The 17891-nt window shown below is 37.7% G+C and overlaps 1 protein-coding gene across 5 annotated transcripts in view; it reads left to right on the top strand.

Moving 5' to 3' along the window:
- The window catches only part of MAP3K5 (mitogen-activated protein kinase kinase kinase 5), a 185618-nt gene extending 168360 nt beyond the window's left edge, over positions 1–17258 (top strand). Inside the window, exons 25-30 of one of the 5 annotated variants that reach the window (XR_006104363.1) lie at positions 1401–1506; positions 4511–4757; positions 6979–7091; positions 9108–9241; positions 13283–13359; positions 16126–16188. Coding sequence is in view for 1 of the 5 variants with exons in the window: in XM_042471108.1 (XP_042327042.1) it covers positions 1401–1506; positions 4511–4757; positions 6979–7091; positions 9108–9220; positions 13283–13359; positions 16126–16186 (717 nt within the window). In the remaining 4 variants the exon portion in view is untranslated. Of the gene's footprint in view, positions 1–1400; positions 1507–4510; positions 4758–6978; positions 7092–8022; positions 8147–9107; positions 9242–13282; positions 13360–16125 lie in introns of those variants that run through there. The other 4 variants (XM_042471108.1, XR_006104364.1, XR_006104366.1 and 1 more) reach the window with 4 other exon arrangements.
- Positions 17259–17891: the final 633 nt, after the last annotated feature.

The raw sequence follows: 17891 nt of genomic DNA on the forward strand, positions 1-17891 counted from the left end.
CCCAAAGTTGCCTTGCCAGATCTGGCTGTTAAGGACACACTGTCTTATTTTGTGGTACTTTTTGTTAATTATTTATTGTAATGAAAAATGAAAATATCAAAATTGTTCATTCTGGAAAAGAGTGACTAATGGGGTGCCTTGTGGTTGTCCTGGTCCCAGTGTTGTTCAACAACTTTATCGATTACTTGGATGATGGAATAGAGAGCATGCGTCTCAGATATTGCAGATGACATCAAGTTAGGAGGGGGAGGCTCATACTCCAGAGGACAGGATCAGAATTCAAAATGACCTTAACAGATTAAATAGCTGGGCCCAAACTAACAAAATGAATTTCAATAGGGAGAAATGTAAGGTATTACACTTTGGCAGGAAAAAAATGAAAGACTCAAATATAGGGTGGGGGACACTTGGCTTGATAACCATACATGCAAAAGGCATCTAGGAGCTTTAACAGATCACAAGGTGAACATGAGCCAAAAGTGCTGGCCATATAACAATTTAGCCATATAGCATATAGCACTGTTGGCTAACATGGCTACCCCTGGGCATGTTTTCTGGATGAGCCAACTGTGTGATGTAGGAGCTAAAAACTCAATACCCTTCTAGGCTGAAGCAATAGTAGTATAGTATTTAGATTGGGAAAGTAATAGTACCACTCTAATCTACTTTGGTCAGACCTCACCTGGAATATTGTGTTCAGTTGTGAGCACCAGAGTTCAAGAAGGATATTGACAAGTTAAAATGTGTCCATAGGAGGATGACCAAAATGGTGAAAGGTCTGGAAACCATGCCGTATGAGGAGTGGCTTAGGGAACTGGGTATTGTTCAGCCTGGGTAAGTGGTGACATGATAGCCATGTTTAAATATTTGAAAGGATGTCATATTGAGAATGAAGCAAGCTTGTTTTTTGCTGCTCCAGAGACTAGAACATGGAGCAATAGATCCAAGCTACAGGAAAAGATGTGCCACCTAAATATTAGGAAGAACTTTCTGATGGTAAGAGTTGTTCAACAATGGACTATGCTGCCAGAGAGAGTGGTGGAATCTCCTTCTTTGGAACTTTTTAAACAGAGGCTGAATGACCTTCTGTCAGGAGTGCTTTGATTGTATATCCCTGAGTGGCAGTAGTTTGGACTGGATGGCCCTTGTGGTCTCTTCCAACTGTCTTTAATTCTGTGACTGCCCTTCTAACAATGGATAGATTCACTTGTAATAGTTCAGTAAGTAACATATATTGAAGGTTTGCTAGTATACCAGTTTATTTAAATATGACTTACTATTTATTTCATAGACAGACAATTGGTTAACTAGGAAGACTGAATATTCAAACTCAGACAGAAAACTGAGTCTAGAAAACAAGCAAACAAAAGTTATGTTATCATTCAAATTTCTTTTTCTAGGTTAATAAAGTTCTAAGAACCCACAATATCAAGCCACATTGGATGTTTGCACTAGACAGCATAATTCGCAAAGCAGTACAGACAGCTATTACTATTCTGGTTCCAGGTGAGATGCTTATCACTCATATTAATGGTTCTTTAAATTATAAGCACACACAATCTGGAAGGAATTTTTGTGGAAATTACCATCTTTTATATATTAAGAGTAGACTGTGTGGTCTTCTATATGCTGCTGAATTACAACTCATCACCCTTCATCACTGCCTTGGGTGCCAAAGCTAATGAGACTTAGCTAATGAGACACTAATCCTAGTGTTTGGATCACACCCTTTTCAGTCCTGCTTTATGTGTACTGGTTGCCACTAGGTGGAAGATGTTTATTGTTAAAGTATATTGAATGTCTGTAATTTTTCCTCATTCTTTGCTCTTAAATGGCATCCAGTTCTTTTTAGAAGCCCCTACTGATCTTACAGTATTTGAACTGTGTTTTTAATTCTATTGTTCTTTTAATATTGTGAAGCCAGTTCTGGGGAAAGAGCAAGATACAACCATGAGCAGCTGCTCCATTCCCCCCCCCCCCACGACACAGACACTAGGGGTAGAAAAGGCTGCACTCCAGTTTTGTTGTTTTACATATGCACTATTGCTTTACAGAGTAACATCACTATTTTTGTGGTACCCAAAGCACTTTCCTCCTTCAATATTGTTGCTTAAAACGAGGGGAATTATGCCCCAGGAAGCATGATGCTTTTTTAAACCAAAGAACAGGTATACATCAGTTAACAAAGTAGATGTGTTCCTGGCCATTACTTCTTTAAAAGAAACTTAAAAGTTAACAGAAACTTAAAAGTAACTTGAAAGAAGAGCAGTTCGACATGTTTCAGGAAAGCTTTTGTTCAAAACTAACGTGTGAAATGAAATAACCATGTTAGATAAACCTAGCACAGGCGGGATACAGACCGCCCAAAAAGGGCGGTGTGCCACCACCTCCTTTTCCGCTAGTGGCATGCTGCAGCGGAAAAAGAACCTGCAGAAAGCAGGTTCTTTTTTTTGTTGCGCTTGTGATGCCCGAGTGCGCAAATGGTGCACTCGTGACGTCGCAAGTGCAACGCGACATGCAGACACTTTGCGTCCGTCACATCATAATGGCGGTGCCCATGTAGACAGGATGCCGCCATTTGGATGCCGTCACGATGTGCTAGGGTTGCAGGACTTGCGGTGGTGCCGCCCTTACGCAACCCTACCACAAATCCAGGCCGGCGCAAAGCGCCGTCTGGATAGCACCTTAAATAAACAAAAACCTTTTGACTTTTCTCAAGACAACTTGACGGCGTCTTCCAAAATGCTTCTAGGGATTATTTTTCCTTTCACTAGCGTCCACTTTCCTTATTATTTTTTATTCGGTGGCCAAACATACAGAGCTATGCTTTTTTTAACATGTTGGGTCTCCCTGTTGAGGCAGGTTGATCTCCCTTTTTCTTTCTTTTTTGCTGTTCACAGACACAGTAAGGGACTCAAGGGGCAGCTATTTGTAGGCAGGACACACAAAGGTACAGTAAGATTGGTTGGAGCAGAATCTCATTCTTTCTCAGCTCAGGCTTTGCTGTACTGATTACTGCAGAGGGAGAGCTGCAACCTGACATTGAAAGTCTCTTTGTCCAGCCCTCTTTCATCATCTTCCCAGTGTGGAAGCTGTTAAAACACATCGAGCTAGTTAGTCACAGAGGACCAGGAGGTAAAGAGGGGCTTAGCAGGTATAAAAAGACTTTGTAAAAGGGGCTTTCTTTGTCAGAGGCTTTGTTAATAGAGGTGTACTGTTCATGGCCCACATGCAAATAGTTTTGTTAAAAAAAATTTTTTTTAAAAAAAGTTTTTGAAATGGAAAGTGAATTTCTGGCCACTTCAAACCCCAATTGATGATGCAGCCTCCAGTGGACCCAAACCAGGCTCACCATTCAGAGTTAGCCCTCAATCTATGTGGGATACTCACTGAGAGTCAGTTCATATGTAACAAGTCAGTTGAATCACATTTAAGTGCATACCATTAAGATAAAAAAAATCAAAATTTGATTATATTCCATTTCCAAGGTTATTCTTTTAAAAAATAAAGAGCCTATGGTTTTCTAAATGCTTGGCTTTTAAAAGGTAAGTCATTCCCTGCACATAAGCTTACAGTGTAATTGACTGATACAAAGGGAGGAAAGTAATCAGGAGGGAAGAGGAAAGCAAAATGTGTTAAGTTTGAACTTGAACTTGCAAAGTTCAGAAGAATTTAAAGGAGTAGGAATCATGTAGTTTGGCCTGGCTGGATTTCTTAAGTGCTAGGTAAAAAGAAAAAGGCAACAAACTGTATGAAAAAGAAAAGGCCTGGAAGCAAAAAGTAAACACTAAAAGCATTTGCTCTGCGAAAAGTACTCTAGCTTAGTGATTAGGGGAAAAAAAGCTTTAGAGATTATTTTTGAAAAATCTCTAAAGCCTTCCATTGCATGTGTAGCAGCAGTGAGCATTTACAAGATGATAGACTGTACTGCCAGATAGATGTAATGCAAATCTCACTCAGTCAATCAGTATTACTTGTACTAGTAGATGCTGTAGCTCAAACAAGTATTTTTTATATAATACAAAAGTCAGTACATCTATTTCAACTATAGTCTCTTTTCTAATTTCAAAAAAAACCCACAAAATTGCCAGCCTTGTTTCCAAGAACATGACTTTTCCAACTAGTTATCAAAATACTCATAAAACATGACAAGGAGCTGGCTTGGCAGACTTATCTTTAGTGTCAATTTCATAAGGTTGTAGACACTATGAAAAAGACCCTGTTCCTTATATTTTGCTTTTTTTTTTTTTTATGGAGCAAGGACACTGTCCCAGATTCTTTCTGGGATAGGCATCATATTAACAACTTAATTTTTGTTTTGCTCCTGATGTGTCAGACATGCAAGATTATCTCTCAGGGCCCTTTCAGGGATTATGTTGTGACCTCTGTTTGAAGAATGAGTGCAAGGTCTTATCTAAAAGTCTTCAAGTGTCCTGTCCATACTAACTTTGAAGGAATGCAGGCTACAGAACTCATCATACCTCTCTTCAATTTTGTTGCTGTGTAATAGAATTGAGGACGCACTTCAGTTTAGCATCTGAGAGTGATACAGCAGATCAGTGCGAGGACATTGAAGGTGAAGAAGAACATGAAGAGCAACCTGCAAACCCAACAATTCAGCATCCTTGCCTCATTCCAGATGATGCTATAGCTACCTCAGGAGTGAGCACACTCAGTTCCAGTGTGTCCCATGAATCCCAGGCTGCCCAGAGATCCCTTAATGTTCAACTTGGAAGGCTAAAATTGGAAACTAATAGGTAAGTCTTTGGTATCTGAAGATATCAGTATCCTGTCATGGCTAACATTGGTATGTCATAGCTAACATTGTAAGACGTATTCCTGTATAATCCATGTGGAAATTTTCATCGTGTTTACTATCTTATTTTGAAATTGACAGGGTCAGTTTCATTATCTTTTGAGTCTTGCTTAGTATTTGCCCCACACTGGCACCTCAGTCCAGTTGAGCACACATCGAAGTAGCATGTCTAACTGAGCACACATGGAATTATCAATGTACTTTTTAAAGAGCAAAAAATTCTAACAGCTAGCTATTAGTTGGGAAAGGGGAAACAGTTTAAATCAGTACCTTCTTTAAAAGGCAGTTACCAAAGTTTTAGCTTCCAAAAATATTAAGAAGCCATTACTTAGATTTAGGAGTGACAAGCATGTACACAGTATATAATTTTGTACACAGTTTTTCATATTAACATGGCATCTAGCTAAATCTAATTTTGCTTTTGCTTTAAGGAGTTAAAAGAGCTTATTTTCAAATAATTCTTACATTTCTAAAAAACTGCTTCAGTATAATGTCCAAGTATCTTTGTCAAAATCTTGCCACTCATAATAATTCATCTTTGTAACATTACAAACAACCACCAGGTCACCCTAGTGACTGAGGTACCAGAAATAAATATAAAACTAAACTAAACGGGACACATTTATCTGTACCTTCTAGCTTTTGTCATTTCTGACCTCCAAAATATAATATAGGAAATTTAATCCCTGGAGTTAAAGAATTTTTTTTATTTATTTATTTAAAATGGCACATTGGATAATGGAGATAGAAAATGTAATATTTCTGTTGCTAGCTTGTTGAGCCAGAACTCTTCTAAGAGCTTGTTTTTAAAGTTGATTTAGCCTGATGAACATTAATTGAAGAAAAGTAAGATAAGTCCTAGATTCTCTATTGATTATGCTATAAAAGTTAATATGCTTGACTGAATTCACCAGTAGCTCAAATCTCTGTAAGAATAAGTGCTTTTGAATCAATAGCATTTATGGTATATAGATACACATCAGAAGAGTGCAAAGTCTAGCTTGGGGGATACATGTGGCCTCCTAAGGTGGCCCCACTTGGGCCACCAGCAAAGAACAGATTTTTGCTACTCCTTTTGCCTGGGTCCACCTTAGAAAGCCTTAGAGCAGCTTCCAGCTGCTCGAGGAATGTGTGTTGTCTGCTTCTTTTGGGCCTCTGCTTCAGGCCTAATTTATTTGATAGTTACATTTATAACCTATACTTCCTCATTTCTACTTTTCCTCCCCTCCTTGTTAGATAGGGGGGAAATGGTAGTTGTCCAGTGAGTTTCATGGCTCAGTCGGGACTTCTGCCTAGATCGTCCAAGTTATACTCCAACACTTTAATCTCTATACCACACTTGCTATCAAAGCTGTACATTTGAGGTACATTTCTGCTTGTATTACATTGTGGCAAACAAAAGGAAATTTTGTTCTTAAGTGGCCTAACAAAGCAAGGCAGAAGAAAAAGAAAGGAAGCAAGAGAGAGGTAGAAGAGGAAGCCATTTGATAATAAGCCAGTGGTGATTGTCCCCATTTCCAAATTGCTACAGATAAACACTCCTGTCATTCATATTAATTAGAAACTGCATAAAAATTTCATTTGATTATTTCTTACGCTTTTTACCTAATACTCGATCTATGTAGTATCATGGCTTATTTCTGAAGGTACAGGACATCATCTGTTTCCATCCTCACCTTTTGAAGTTGGTTCTTTTAGGACATCCACCTCACTACAGCAGTGCAGTTTATCAGAAGATGCTGTTAAACACTTTGATTTAGGCAACCACTTGATCTTGCTTTTTAGTAATGGTTGCTTGTAAGTGAGTTTTTAGACTATTTCAGCTGCCTCTGATTTTTAATGATTTCATCTGAATTTCATCTGAATTTTGTCAACAGTAGGAAGAAAAGGACTTACTTCCATTTAAGTAAATACATGTTTATATTCCATGGGTTTTGTGGAACTACAGAAATAAGCATAGCAAATGGAAACACAATTAATACCTTCTTGATGAACTGTAAAAACTTGTTTTTAAAGTATTTTAGTTTTGTTACTGAAGGTGTGTATAGAAATTAAAGTAGCTTTGCAATACTGTTGTTTCTGCTTCTCAGTGATGTGAAAGGGATGCTCTTTACAAACTTAGTGATACTTAATTTTCTCTTTATCTCTGTCTCCCTTGATAGATTACTCGAAGAGCTAGTGCAGAAAGAAAGAGAATTTCAAGCCTTGCTGCATCATGCTATAGAAGAAAAGGAACAGGAAATCAAAAACCTAAAGCTTAGGACCAAGCCAATAGGTGCTCTACTTCATTGCTGTTATTTGCCATCAAGTCATTTTCAATTTATGGAGGCTCTGTGAATGAGATACCTTTAAGTGAATCTGTTATTAACTGCTTTGCTAATCTCTTGCATTCTTAGGGCCATCCTATTTTCCCACTGTCCTCCACTTTATCATATTTTCCAATTATTTGTGTCATCTCATTCTATGTCCAGAGCACAACAAATTCTGTTTAGTCATTTTGGCTTCTGGTGAGACTTCAGGCTTGGAACCATTTATTGGTCTTTTGTGGGGGTCCCTCTGTTCCAGAGATAATGATTTTTTCCCTGCCAGTTTTCTTTACTGTCTTTACTGTCCTGCTTTCACTACCATACCAAGAAATTAGAATATTATGGAATGGATGATCCTGACTTAGCTGTTCAGTGTTCTACTAGAATCTCCAAAAGCAATTGCTCCTAAAAGCAGTTTCCAAAGAAAGCTGATGCAATCAAACCTTTCCCCAACCACCACCACCACCACCTCCTCATTATTATTATTATAGTTTATTTCTATTGCACTGTAAATGTACACAGTGCTGTAATACAGATAATCAAGTCAATAAAAATATAAAACCTACCAATGGCATACAATCTACAAAATACATATAAACAATAGGTAGTAATATAAAATAGAATTAGTTAAAAAAAAACAGGCAACAATTAAAACATCTAATCTAACCTCCCCTTATTACTGCTTCGCCTTACTTTGCCTCCAGGATAGATTTAATTAATTTATTTATTTTATTTTTCATATATTCATGCTTTGCAAGAAACCTTTCAATTAGAATTTGGAAAAATTACTTTTTGACTGAAGCACTCAGAATCATGTGGCCATGCTATTTGCAGGATTCTAGGAGTTGTTTTCCGAAAGTACCTTTTACAAGCTCTGTTTTTAAATGTTTTATTTATTAGGAAAGGCATGATGTTTCAGTTCATACTTTTTTCCTCTAAGAAAAGGAGAACTTTGCTATAAAACATTTACAAGCTTGACACTGACATGAGAACAAGAGAAGAGCCTCAATATGACATACCAAGGGTTCGTCTATTCTCATTTCCTGTCACAGAAATCAGGAGTGGGAAGAATAGTTTGTATAGCTTGATTTTCAGAGAAATTTCAATGGCCACAGATGGAAATAAAATGCTGGACTAGATGGGTGTTGTTCTAATTTGGCAGGGGCAATTCCTGTGGTTTAAATCCAACCTGATGCTCACAGCAGCTTTGGAAATTTAATCTCATCCCAGTTCACATGAGGCCCCCCTGTGTCACTGAAGTGTCCCAACTCTCCAAAGCATGTTTTAGGGTGCATGGAAGATGTTGAAAAGGGGAGATATTGTCCTGTTTTCACTGACAGAAGTAGCTTGTACTGGCCTATGCTGTAAAAACAAGCTTGAAGAATTTTAATTGGGTGATCCTTCTCATTTTTATTCATTTTTCCATGGTAGAATTTGCTTATTTCTAATTTACAAATGCATAAAAACAGATTTATTTGAAGCACCTTGGCATATGTTTTGTTCTGTTTTTATAAGGGAGTCTCCACCAAAATAGCTAATTGAGGCTAATTGTTTTCACACACAATTTTCACTAATATTTCGAGTGAATTGGTGCAATAGTGTATTCTAGTTGGCAGCATTTTATGTATAGAATAGCCATATTTCTTTTAAATATCTATTAAAGTGTTAAAGGCTGAAATTACATATGGTGAATGCAGCCCTTCCCCACCTGTTATTTTTTCATCTTGGCTGCAAATTGCAGTTAGCATATTTTTAGCATTTCCTAACATTTCAAGTTTTTAAAAATGCTACCCATCCCCATCTAGAATAGCACAAGGGGGGGGGGATGTGGGAGATTTCTTACATCCCCTAGATGGTATGAGGTGTCTTTTAAAGTAAAAAAAATTAAAAACTTACAAGCGCATAGAAGAAGAGGCCCCCTTCAGGAATGTGTGCAGCTGCAATCTTCTGGAACATACATTGACTTTCCCAAAATACTCTTTTAGATATCCCTGGCGTGCCTGTCTCTCACTTTAGCAATGCTGATGGAAGAGTTGAAGATCCAGATCTTACAAATTGGCTGAGAGTGCATGGCGCTGATGATGAAACCATAAACAGGGTAGGAAAGATATTTTCTTAGGTATGTTCTGTTTGTGATTTTTCTAGATCCTAAGGTTTAATCACCAAATGGCATGGGCTTAAATTTGGCTTTTCCTGTCATTTTGATGGAATAAAGATGCAAGCAATGGGAAGTAAAAGGAAGAGAACACTGATGGTATAATAATCATTGCTGGTTTTGTTGATCTTCCAGTTTTAAGGACAATGTGTTTAAAGGCATTTAAAGGCATTTTAATTATGAACGTAGAGAATTGATTTATACTCAGTCAGATCATGGAACTTGTTAGTCAAGTGATCTAACTAGCTCTTTAATAAGGCATACTGAAGACTCAGCCTAGCGGCTTCTGCAAATAAAGCATGTTCTTGTCCATTGAGGCAGGAGTGGGTAAATTTAGTAGGTACAACGTTTTGAAGGCTTTTCACAATTTGCTTCTGAAATTCAGTAACAAACTGGTAAACATCCTGTAAAACAATCAATTTTGGGAGAGAGATCTATGTTAAAGGGTTTGCCCTATACTTATACATCAATTCACATGTTTTTCTTTCACATTTTATTCTCATTGTATTTGCACATACATTGGGCTCTTCCCATTGGGAGGGTTGGTTTTGCTCCCCTCTCCAGCCCCCACCTTGATGGGAAAACTGGGGGCAATTTGGCTAATATGAGTTGGGGCAATTTGTCGGAGCTCCAGTCTGAGGATGGCTAGCTCACTGATATGGCAGAATATGTTCATTAATGAGTTTTCTCTTTGATTTTAGATAATTCAGCTAGATTCTTGTGCTTTGTCTGGCCCTAGTTCAGCTCTTAATTTCTGTAAAGTAACTTGGAAAAAAATCTAGAATACTGCCATTCTCTGGTAGTTCTTATAGACAAAACTGACAGCAGCAGAAGTGTTAAATTCGGGGTGGAGATTCTTTGTCCTTGCAGATGTTTGGGGCTACAATTTGGTTCCTACAATCATTTATTATTGGCCAGTGCTGAATGATGATAATGGGAGCTGTCTGCAAAAACAGTTTCCCCCTTTTACTTAGAAGAATTTTAGTAAGGAGTTGAAAAGTCGAATACGAATTTATTACACATAAAATTGTAATATACTATAAATACAATGTGTGCATATTTATAAAAATATAAATCAATACTGTAATTGATGTAATCAAAAAAGTTCCATAGATACAGAATGAAAATTTTAAGTCCAAATAAAAACAAAGTATTTCATTCTGTACTGAAATTCTAAAGTTGCAGGGTTTTTTTTCCTTCTTTGTAGACAGAATGACCAGATGTCATAACTGTAGGACATTAAAGAAAAATATAGGACATTACCACATAAAAGCTAAAAAAAACTAATATAAATATAAATCCATGCTTCTTAGTCATGCTCAAAATGGAGGACATTTTGGAATCCCTCCTGGATAGAAGGTTGAAATGGAGCGTGTGTCCTGGAAAAGGAGGACATCTGGTCACCCTGATTGTAGAAAAATATGATTATGAAAAAATATAAACAAAGTAGACAGCTCATACATATATGAAAGCCCAATTGAACATGATGGCTAATCTCAGGCTGTCTGAAAATGATAATTGTAAATTGTCATTTCTGCCATCCTGATTTGTGAGAATATATCCTAAATGGGTCTTTTTAAAAAGAACTTGTAGAATTTGGATGTGAAAGGCATAGTGTATATATTTTACATATATATGACCCGTTGTTTCTTAGGGAAAAAAACAGAGATCAAAAGTAGAAAGCCAAGCAAATACTTGAAGAGCTATATGTTTGCTAATCTTTGTAAAATAATGCAATGGAAGGGAGCTGTGTGGTTTAGTTTTGCTTTCTTTTTTTTGAGGATGGGGACTTTCAGAAATTCACAGGCCGCTCCATGGCTCTCCAGACCTTACACCAGTGTACTTGTTGAATTCTTATAGGCCTGTGTTAAATAGGGTCCTGTTAAATTGTATCACTGATCTGCATCCTTCTTTCCACCTTCACTAATATACGTGCTGTTTGTTCACCCTTCAAAAACTGTGGATAGTTTGTCTGGATTGGAAAAGATGAATAAGGAGTTATGTGTTCCATTTCAATTAGAGGACACTGATCCACTACAATATTGCTGTGTAGCTGTCAGTGGCTACAAAGATCAGTAGGTGAATCAAGGCTGAGAACACTCCTTCAGAAATATTTTTAATCCCTCTGAGTATTTTTCTGCACTATTGAATACTTTCATTCTTTGCTTCTCTCACTTAGGTCCAAAACACACTACAGAAATAATCCAGTTTGAGGCTGCTTTAATTGCCCAGAGGTTACGAGAGCTCTCTGACAGAGAAGGCTACATACCTACCAAAACTACAGTTCCCAGAATTCCCTAGCATTGAGCTAGGGCAGTTAAAGCAGTCTCAAACTGGATTATTTCTGCAGTGTGTTTTGGACCTTAGACTCAGTAGTCATAGTCTGCAGAGATCAATGTTACAGCATAGGTTTTGCATGCAAGCACCAGAAGTCCCAAGTTCAGTCCCTGGCTTCTCTAGTACAGTATCTAACTTTCTCACTTTTCTTCAGTTATCTCCTTCCTTCTCCACTTCATCTTAAGACTTAGCACAGAACAACAAGGCATAACCCTTATTTATTGCACCACAGGAGTAGCAAGTGCCATGAAGTAGCATATTTACTTTATGGAAGAAGGAGGAAATGAGTTGGCAGATAACTACATTAACTTTAATTTTACCTCCATGTTCTCATAATGAGTACCTGTTAACTAACAAATTAATTCCTTGTGTTTTATTGGAAGGAGGGGTAACTAATTATCACAGAATTAAGTTTATCTCCATACTCTGGCAGTTACTAAGCAACAGGCTTTATGGGAGTCAAGTGGTGATTTTCCAACATTTTCTTCTGGTAAAAATATTATCATCCAGCTGCATAACACTTCCCAGATGGATTCTGAATGTTTGAGAGCATCTTTTGAATTTTGTTCCTCAATTTTCTGGATTTGGCTATCTGATGTAGCTTTTTTGTTGTTTGTTGCTGGTCACTACCTTTATTATACCCCATGGTCTGTTTTGTTTTGTTGTGTTTTACACAAGAGTACCCAAAGGAAATTACTGGTAGGCATTTTTAACCTCATGATATCCTGAAGTTTAGTACATTTAAGCCTGTTGATTTCAGTTATCTTTAGCACACTTACCATATATACTCATCTATTAGTTGAAAAATTTATGCCAAAAAATCCTGGGCAGACGTATATATGGGTCAATACAATAATATTGCTTCCCCTCCCCTCCTCCCTGGGAAAAAAGAGAGAGACACACGCACCTTGCAAAAAGCAAAGGAGACTCTCTCTCTCTCTCTCTCTCTCTCTCTCTCTCCCTCCCCCTCCCCTTGCAAAAAGCAATCGGGGCTCTTCCCCTCATCACTGGGAAAGGAGGGAATGAGGGAGATATACAGACACACTCTCTTCTTGCAAAAAGCAATGAGGCTTTCCCCTGCTCCCTGGAAAAGGAGGGAAAGAGCATGATTGCTTTTTACATGGAGAGAGTGCACCTGCATGTCTCCCTCTTTCCCAGGAAGGAGGGAAACAGCTGCGATTGCCAGCTCCGATTGCATTTTGCAAGGAGAGAGTGCATCCGTGTGTGGGGCTTCATCATTTGCATCCTTTGTTACATGCCCATAAGTTGTACCCTCAACTTATCCACGGGTCATATCAGAATCCAAAATTTTGTCCCCAAAAACCTGCCCTCGACGTATATATGGGGTCAACTTGTACACGAGTATATACAGTAACTGTTTCTTGGATTGTGACAATGTCACTTCACTGTCATAGCTGAGCATTTGAATGCATCCTGTTGTGAAAACCAAATTTTTGGAACATCTGCCCATCTTCAGGGTGATGAACTGTCACGTGACAGAAAACAGAACTCTTTCTTTGTGGCAGCCATACATCTATTATTACTGTGCATTTTTCAGATATATAATTGTTAATTTAATTAGGGATATTATAAAACATTGGGGCAACACCCAGAATGACAACTAGTGACACACCTGGAATAACTTTCATTATTGTTTCTTGTTTTTAGTTTTTGGCAGAAGACTACACTCTAATGGATATTCTCTGCTATGTTACACGTGACGATCTAAAATGCCTTAGGCTCAGGTAAACTATCCTTTAAAACTTGACATTTTTATTTTCTCAAATGCTTAATATAATTTACATGAAATAACTTATTCAGAAATTCTCTGGACAAGGTGATTGCAGCTGACATCCTTCGACTAGCTAATAAACATGTTGAACCATATTGATCACATTTCTGAAAATCATATTTTTAAGCATATCCCCCCCTAAGTTATAAGTACTGTACAGAAATATAGTACTTATTAAGGATGTAATTAGATTTTCCACCTATGCTTCTCCTTATATGAACTTGTTTTATTATCTAATAATCCATGGCAGCGGGTTAGACTGGATGGCCCTTGTGGTCTCTTCCAACTCTACGATTCTATGATTCTATGATTAAACGGTATTTAACATTCATCCAATAGGATTTTTTAAAAAAACCCATCTTGGATGAGTTTGGGTGTTTTCTGGACCAAATGGGAATTCCATTACATTGCAGATTAGGGTCAGAATATAACGGTATACTTCTGTAATGTGGGGTTTTTCCTGACAAATTCTTTATCCTCTCCATGATGGAAGAAATTTCCATTTACTCTGAACACAAGGCCAATGTAGAGACAACCAGGACACGTCAGTTCTGCTTTGCTGCATCATGACTGCCCCTAAAAAGGTCATGGGACATGTTTTGTCCCAGAAAGTTGTACAGTGGACCCTTGTAATACACTGGGGTTTGGTTCCAAGATCCCCCATGGATAACAAAATCTGTGGATGCTCAAGTCCCATTAAATATAATGTCATAGCAAAATGGTGTCCCTTATAAAAAATGGAAAAATCAAGGTTTGATATTTGAAATTTATACTTTTTTTGAACATTTTCAAACCGTGGATGCTTGAATCCATGTATAAAAATCTGTGTATGAGAAGGGCCGACTGTATTGGTATAAATACATAAATAGGCTGGGACAAGAAAGTACCTCGGTGTGTGGGGGGGGGGCAGGGGGGAATCAGTAGATGGGAGGCATTTTATACCCAGACTGTTGTTTTTCTTTTCTTTTCTTTTCTTTTTAAAATTTGTGTAAAAACAACTATACACTGCTGGTGGCTGAAATCTGAGGAAATTCCCAATGGCTGTCCAGGTGACAAAATGGCAGAATGTGTACATTGTCAGACTAGTTCTGTGTGACTTATGCAAAGAAGTGTGTCACAAGCTAGACATCTGCTCTTCCATTCACCCATCCTCACTGCATTCCCTTACATATCTTTAGAACTCAGAGCAGCCCCCAATGTGCCAGAATGGATTTGAAGTGTGTTAGCTTATAAGAGAGCAAGAATGCTCCACTGGCAGATGCCTTTGCATGAACAGACTTGTGTACTACATTTCACTCAGTAGAAGTAGAATAATTTATGCCACTTGGAGCACTGAAATAATTCCAGTGTTACTAAGTGAAGATCGTGAAAAGATATGAAAAGACATATACAGTAGTACCATAGGCAGAAAAATGAGAAGCATTAAACTCTTTGATATTCCTGTTACACTTTTATCACTTTGATGGTACATAGATACAAGAATTTATATATTTTTCACCACCACTGCAACCTACACCATCCTCACTTTTTCTGAGATACTGCAGAAAGATAGTAGTGAACAACAATAGACTTTGGTAATTTATTCATTCTTCAGGTGTTGCTTGTATAAAAATAAGTAGAATAGCTGATTTACTTCCCCTTCTCCCAACCTGTCATAGAGAGTGGCCAGAATATTATAGAGTCAATTTGGTCATGCAGCTGACCATTATTTGAGGAGTTTGGTACTCTCACCCCCTGTCTAGAGATGTATCCAAGCCCCTTCTGTCTGAATGATAGCAACAGCAAACAGTGGTAGGTAGCCCCAACCACCCATTGTACTTGTTTGTTACCAGAGGAGGGAGTGGTGTCTGGCATGTGCCTTCCGGCAAATTTATGTCCTCTCAAGAGCTGCCCAGTTCTTTAATTCCTCCTCAGAGCTTAGGCGCTATTGGAGATGCTTAGGAAACATTTATTGAAATTACACAAGCAGTTCTCCAAGTGAGCTCCTTCACAGTGCATTGGCTCTGAGGACTGAATAGCACCAGGCATGTAAAAGCCTTGCTCACATAATATGCTGGCAAAGGGTTCCAGTCCTTCAGAACTGAACAGGATTTTGGTCCCTTTTTGGAAGGAATGCTTACTTTTTTCCTTTTCCTTCTCTCTCTTTTTTTCTTTTTTTGGGGGGATGTTCACCAACCGTATGTTGAATAAAAAACCCTATCTTAGTAAGAAATGCACTATTAATTTTGAATTATATTTAAAACATTAGCAACAGCAGTCTGTTCATTGGATAGAAAATCACTGGAAGCTCACTATTAGAGCATCACAATTGTATAATAAATAAACATTACATAGAAACATTTACAACATTCTTGGGATGGCAGGTGGATCAATCCACCATGTGAGGCATTTTCCTGCATGCCAGCTGGCCAGGCAGGAGTCCATGTTCTAACAACATTTTGGAATGCAAATAAATTTTAGCTTCACTTATAAATGTCCCCCATTGGAATTTTATTGTCATATAGCAATTCAAAAGGATTACCTTAAAATGTTTTTCAAAATTTAGAGATGCTATTTTTGAACAATGCACAGTCCAAAACAACAACAACTCCAAGCCATGGTTCTACTTCTGTTTGAGAATTTGAGACCACAGTTTATTAGAGGAAAGTCATTTTGAAGATGGTTAAAAAAAAAAACCTACTCTACTGAGAGTTAAAACTGCTGTGACTTTATTTTGCAGAGGGGGAATTTTATGTACACTGTGGAAGGCCATCACAGACTTTCGAGAGAAGCCTGCCTGACCTTGAGCAAAGGAATTTCCTCCACCTCCAAAAACAACTGGAGCTTTCCTGCACCACAGAGCAAGAGTGCTGTCAAGGAATGCTGTTGCACTTTAAACCAGTATTTGTTTACCATTAAGGACACTGCAGCTTTCTAGCTGTCCCTACTTTTAATGCTCCTGAGAAATCTCAACAATATTAAACATGATTTTAGTTTAATTTTTTAAAATATATATATATATACATAGGATCTTATCATTTTCTAAAGTGTTGGAATACCCAGCACCCATTTAACAAAACCAAAAATTGGTATTACATAAACTCACTGTCACACTGATACAACATGCAGGCGCATCTGACTAACATCTTTAATTATTTGTTTCTCTCCTGTTTGGTTTGTAACATCTTGCCTGATGAAGATGCCCATGGTGCTTCAAAAGCTTGCAACAAGTATATGATGCATTTTGGTTGGTCAATAAAGGTATCACTGATGGATGCCAGATCTCATGTGAGCTAACATCACTGAAACAAAACCAAAATGTGAAAATTTGACTTTTCAGATGAATGTGTGTAACCAGAGCCTGTGAGAGGGCAGGGCAATTTCTGGGACCTGGATTCTTTTTTCTGAACATGAGAAGGAGGAGTATCCTTTCATCCCAGGAGAGGTTATAACTTGGAACTCTTTTGCAGGTGGCTGAAGGAAAGGCAGAATGGAAGGGCTAGGATCATGGTGAGGCATACAAGTATTCATGGGTCCTTTTCAAGGACCAAGCATTTTGCTCAAGATCCTTGTAGTTTTTCATAATCTGGAGTGGAATTCATAACTGCAAGGGTTGTAGAGTATGTGCACTAGCTTTTTCTTCAATTATGCTGAACATTACAGTTGGTACTTACAGTCCTCTTTAAATGGCATTGTTTTTATTTTTAGTAACTTAAATCTCAGACTACAGTGCATCTGTTTTTAGTGTTGTTTATGTGCTATTGAACTGTACCAGTTACATATGCCTGAACTACATATAGTACCATTAGCTTGTTCTAAAGCTATCATTGTGACAAATGTTTAAATAATAAATAATAATACACAATGCTGACACATTTCTTGACTTCATTATTTTAAAATCATGATTGAAAAATTGAATTATGACAAAGAAGAGGAAATGAAGAATTAAAGGCTCCTGCTGTTGAAAATATTTTCAGTAAATAGAAAAGATGGAAAATTGTTACTGATAGCATTCTGGTATTGGGAAAAATATCATATAGCCAAACATTCCATTTCCTAGCAGTAGTAGATGTGAAGTGGTTGTTCCCTAAATTACAGGACAGCACAATGGAGAACCCACTTTGGCTACAACTGTTGGACAATATAAATAGGAGTGCACTGAACACATGGGAACTTGGAGCCAAATATGACTTCAGTTTTAAAACATGTAGCTCATTATTCTCTTGACCTAATAGGAAAATGATGCCCTAAGAGACAACCTGTGCTTCAGCCACCTGATGTTTGGGGAGCATATGAGACAAATGGAGCAGATAAAGATTGCGTCTGTAAAGCCACTGATATACAACAAATTTGAAAAGTTTTAAACTTGGACTTAAGGTTGCATCTAAAAACACATAAAATTTAAAAAATTAAAAAAACACAGCAAGGCTTGTAGAATTAAACTGTATTACTGTGGGCACCTCTGTAATCAACTGCTGGCTGTGCTATAGGAAGAAGGGTTAAGTG

This window comes from Sceloporus undulatus, chromosome 1 (assembly GCF_019175285.1).
Source record: "Sceloporus undulatus isolate JIND9_A2432 ecotype Alabama chromosome 1, SceUnd_v1.1, whole genome shotgun sequence".
NCBI classification, from domain to species: Eukaryota; Metazoa; Chordata; class Lepidosauria; order Squamata; family Phrynosomatidae; genus Sceloporus; species Sceloporus undulatus.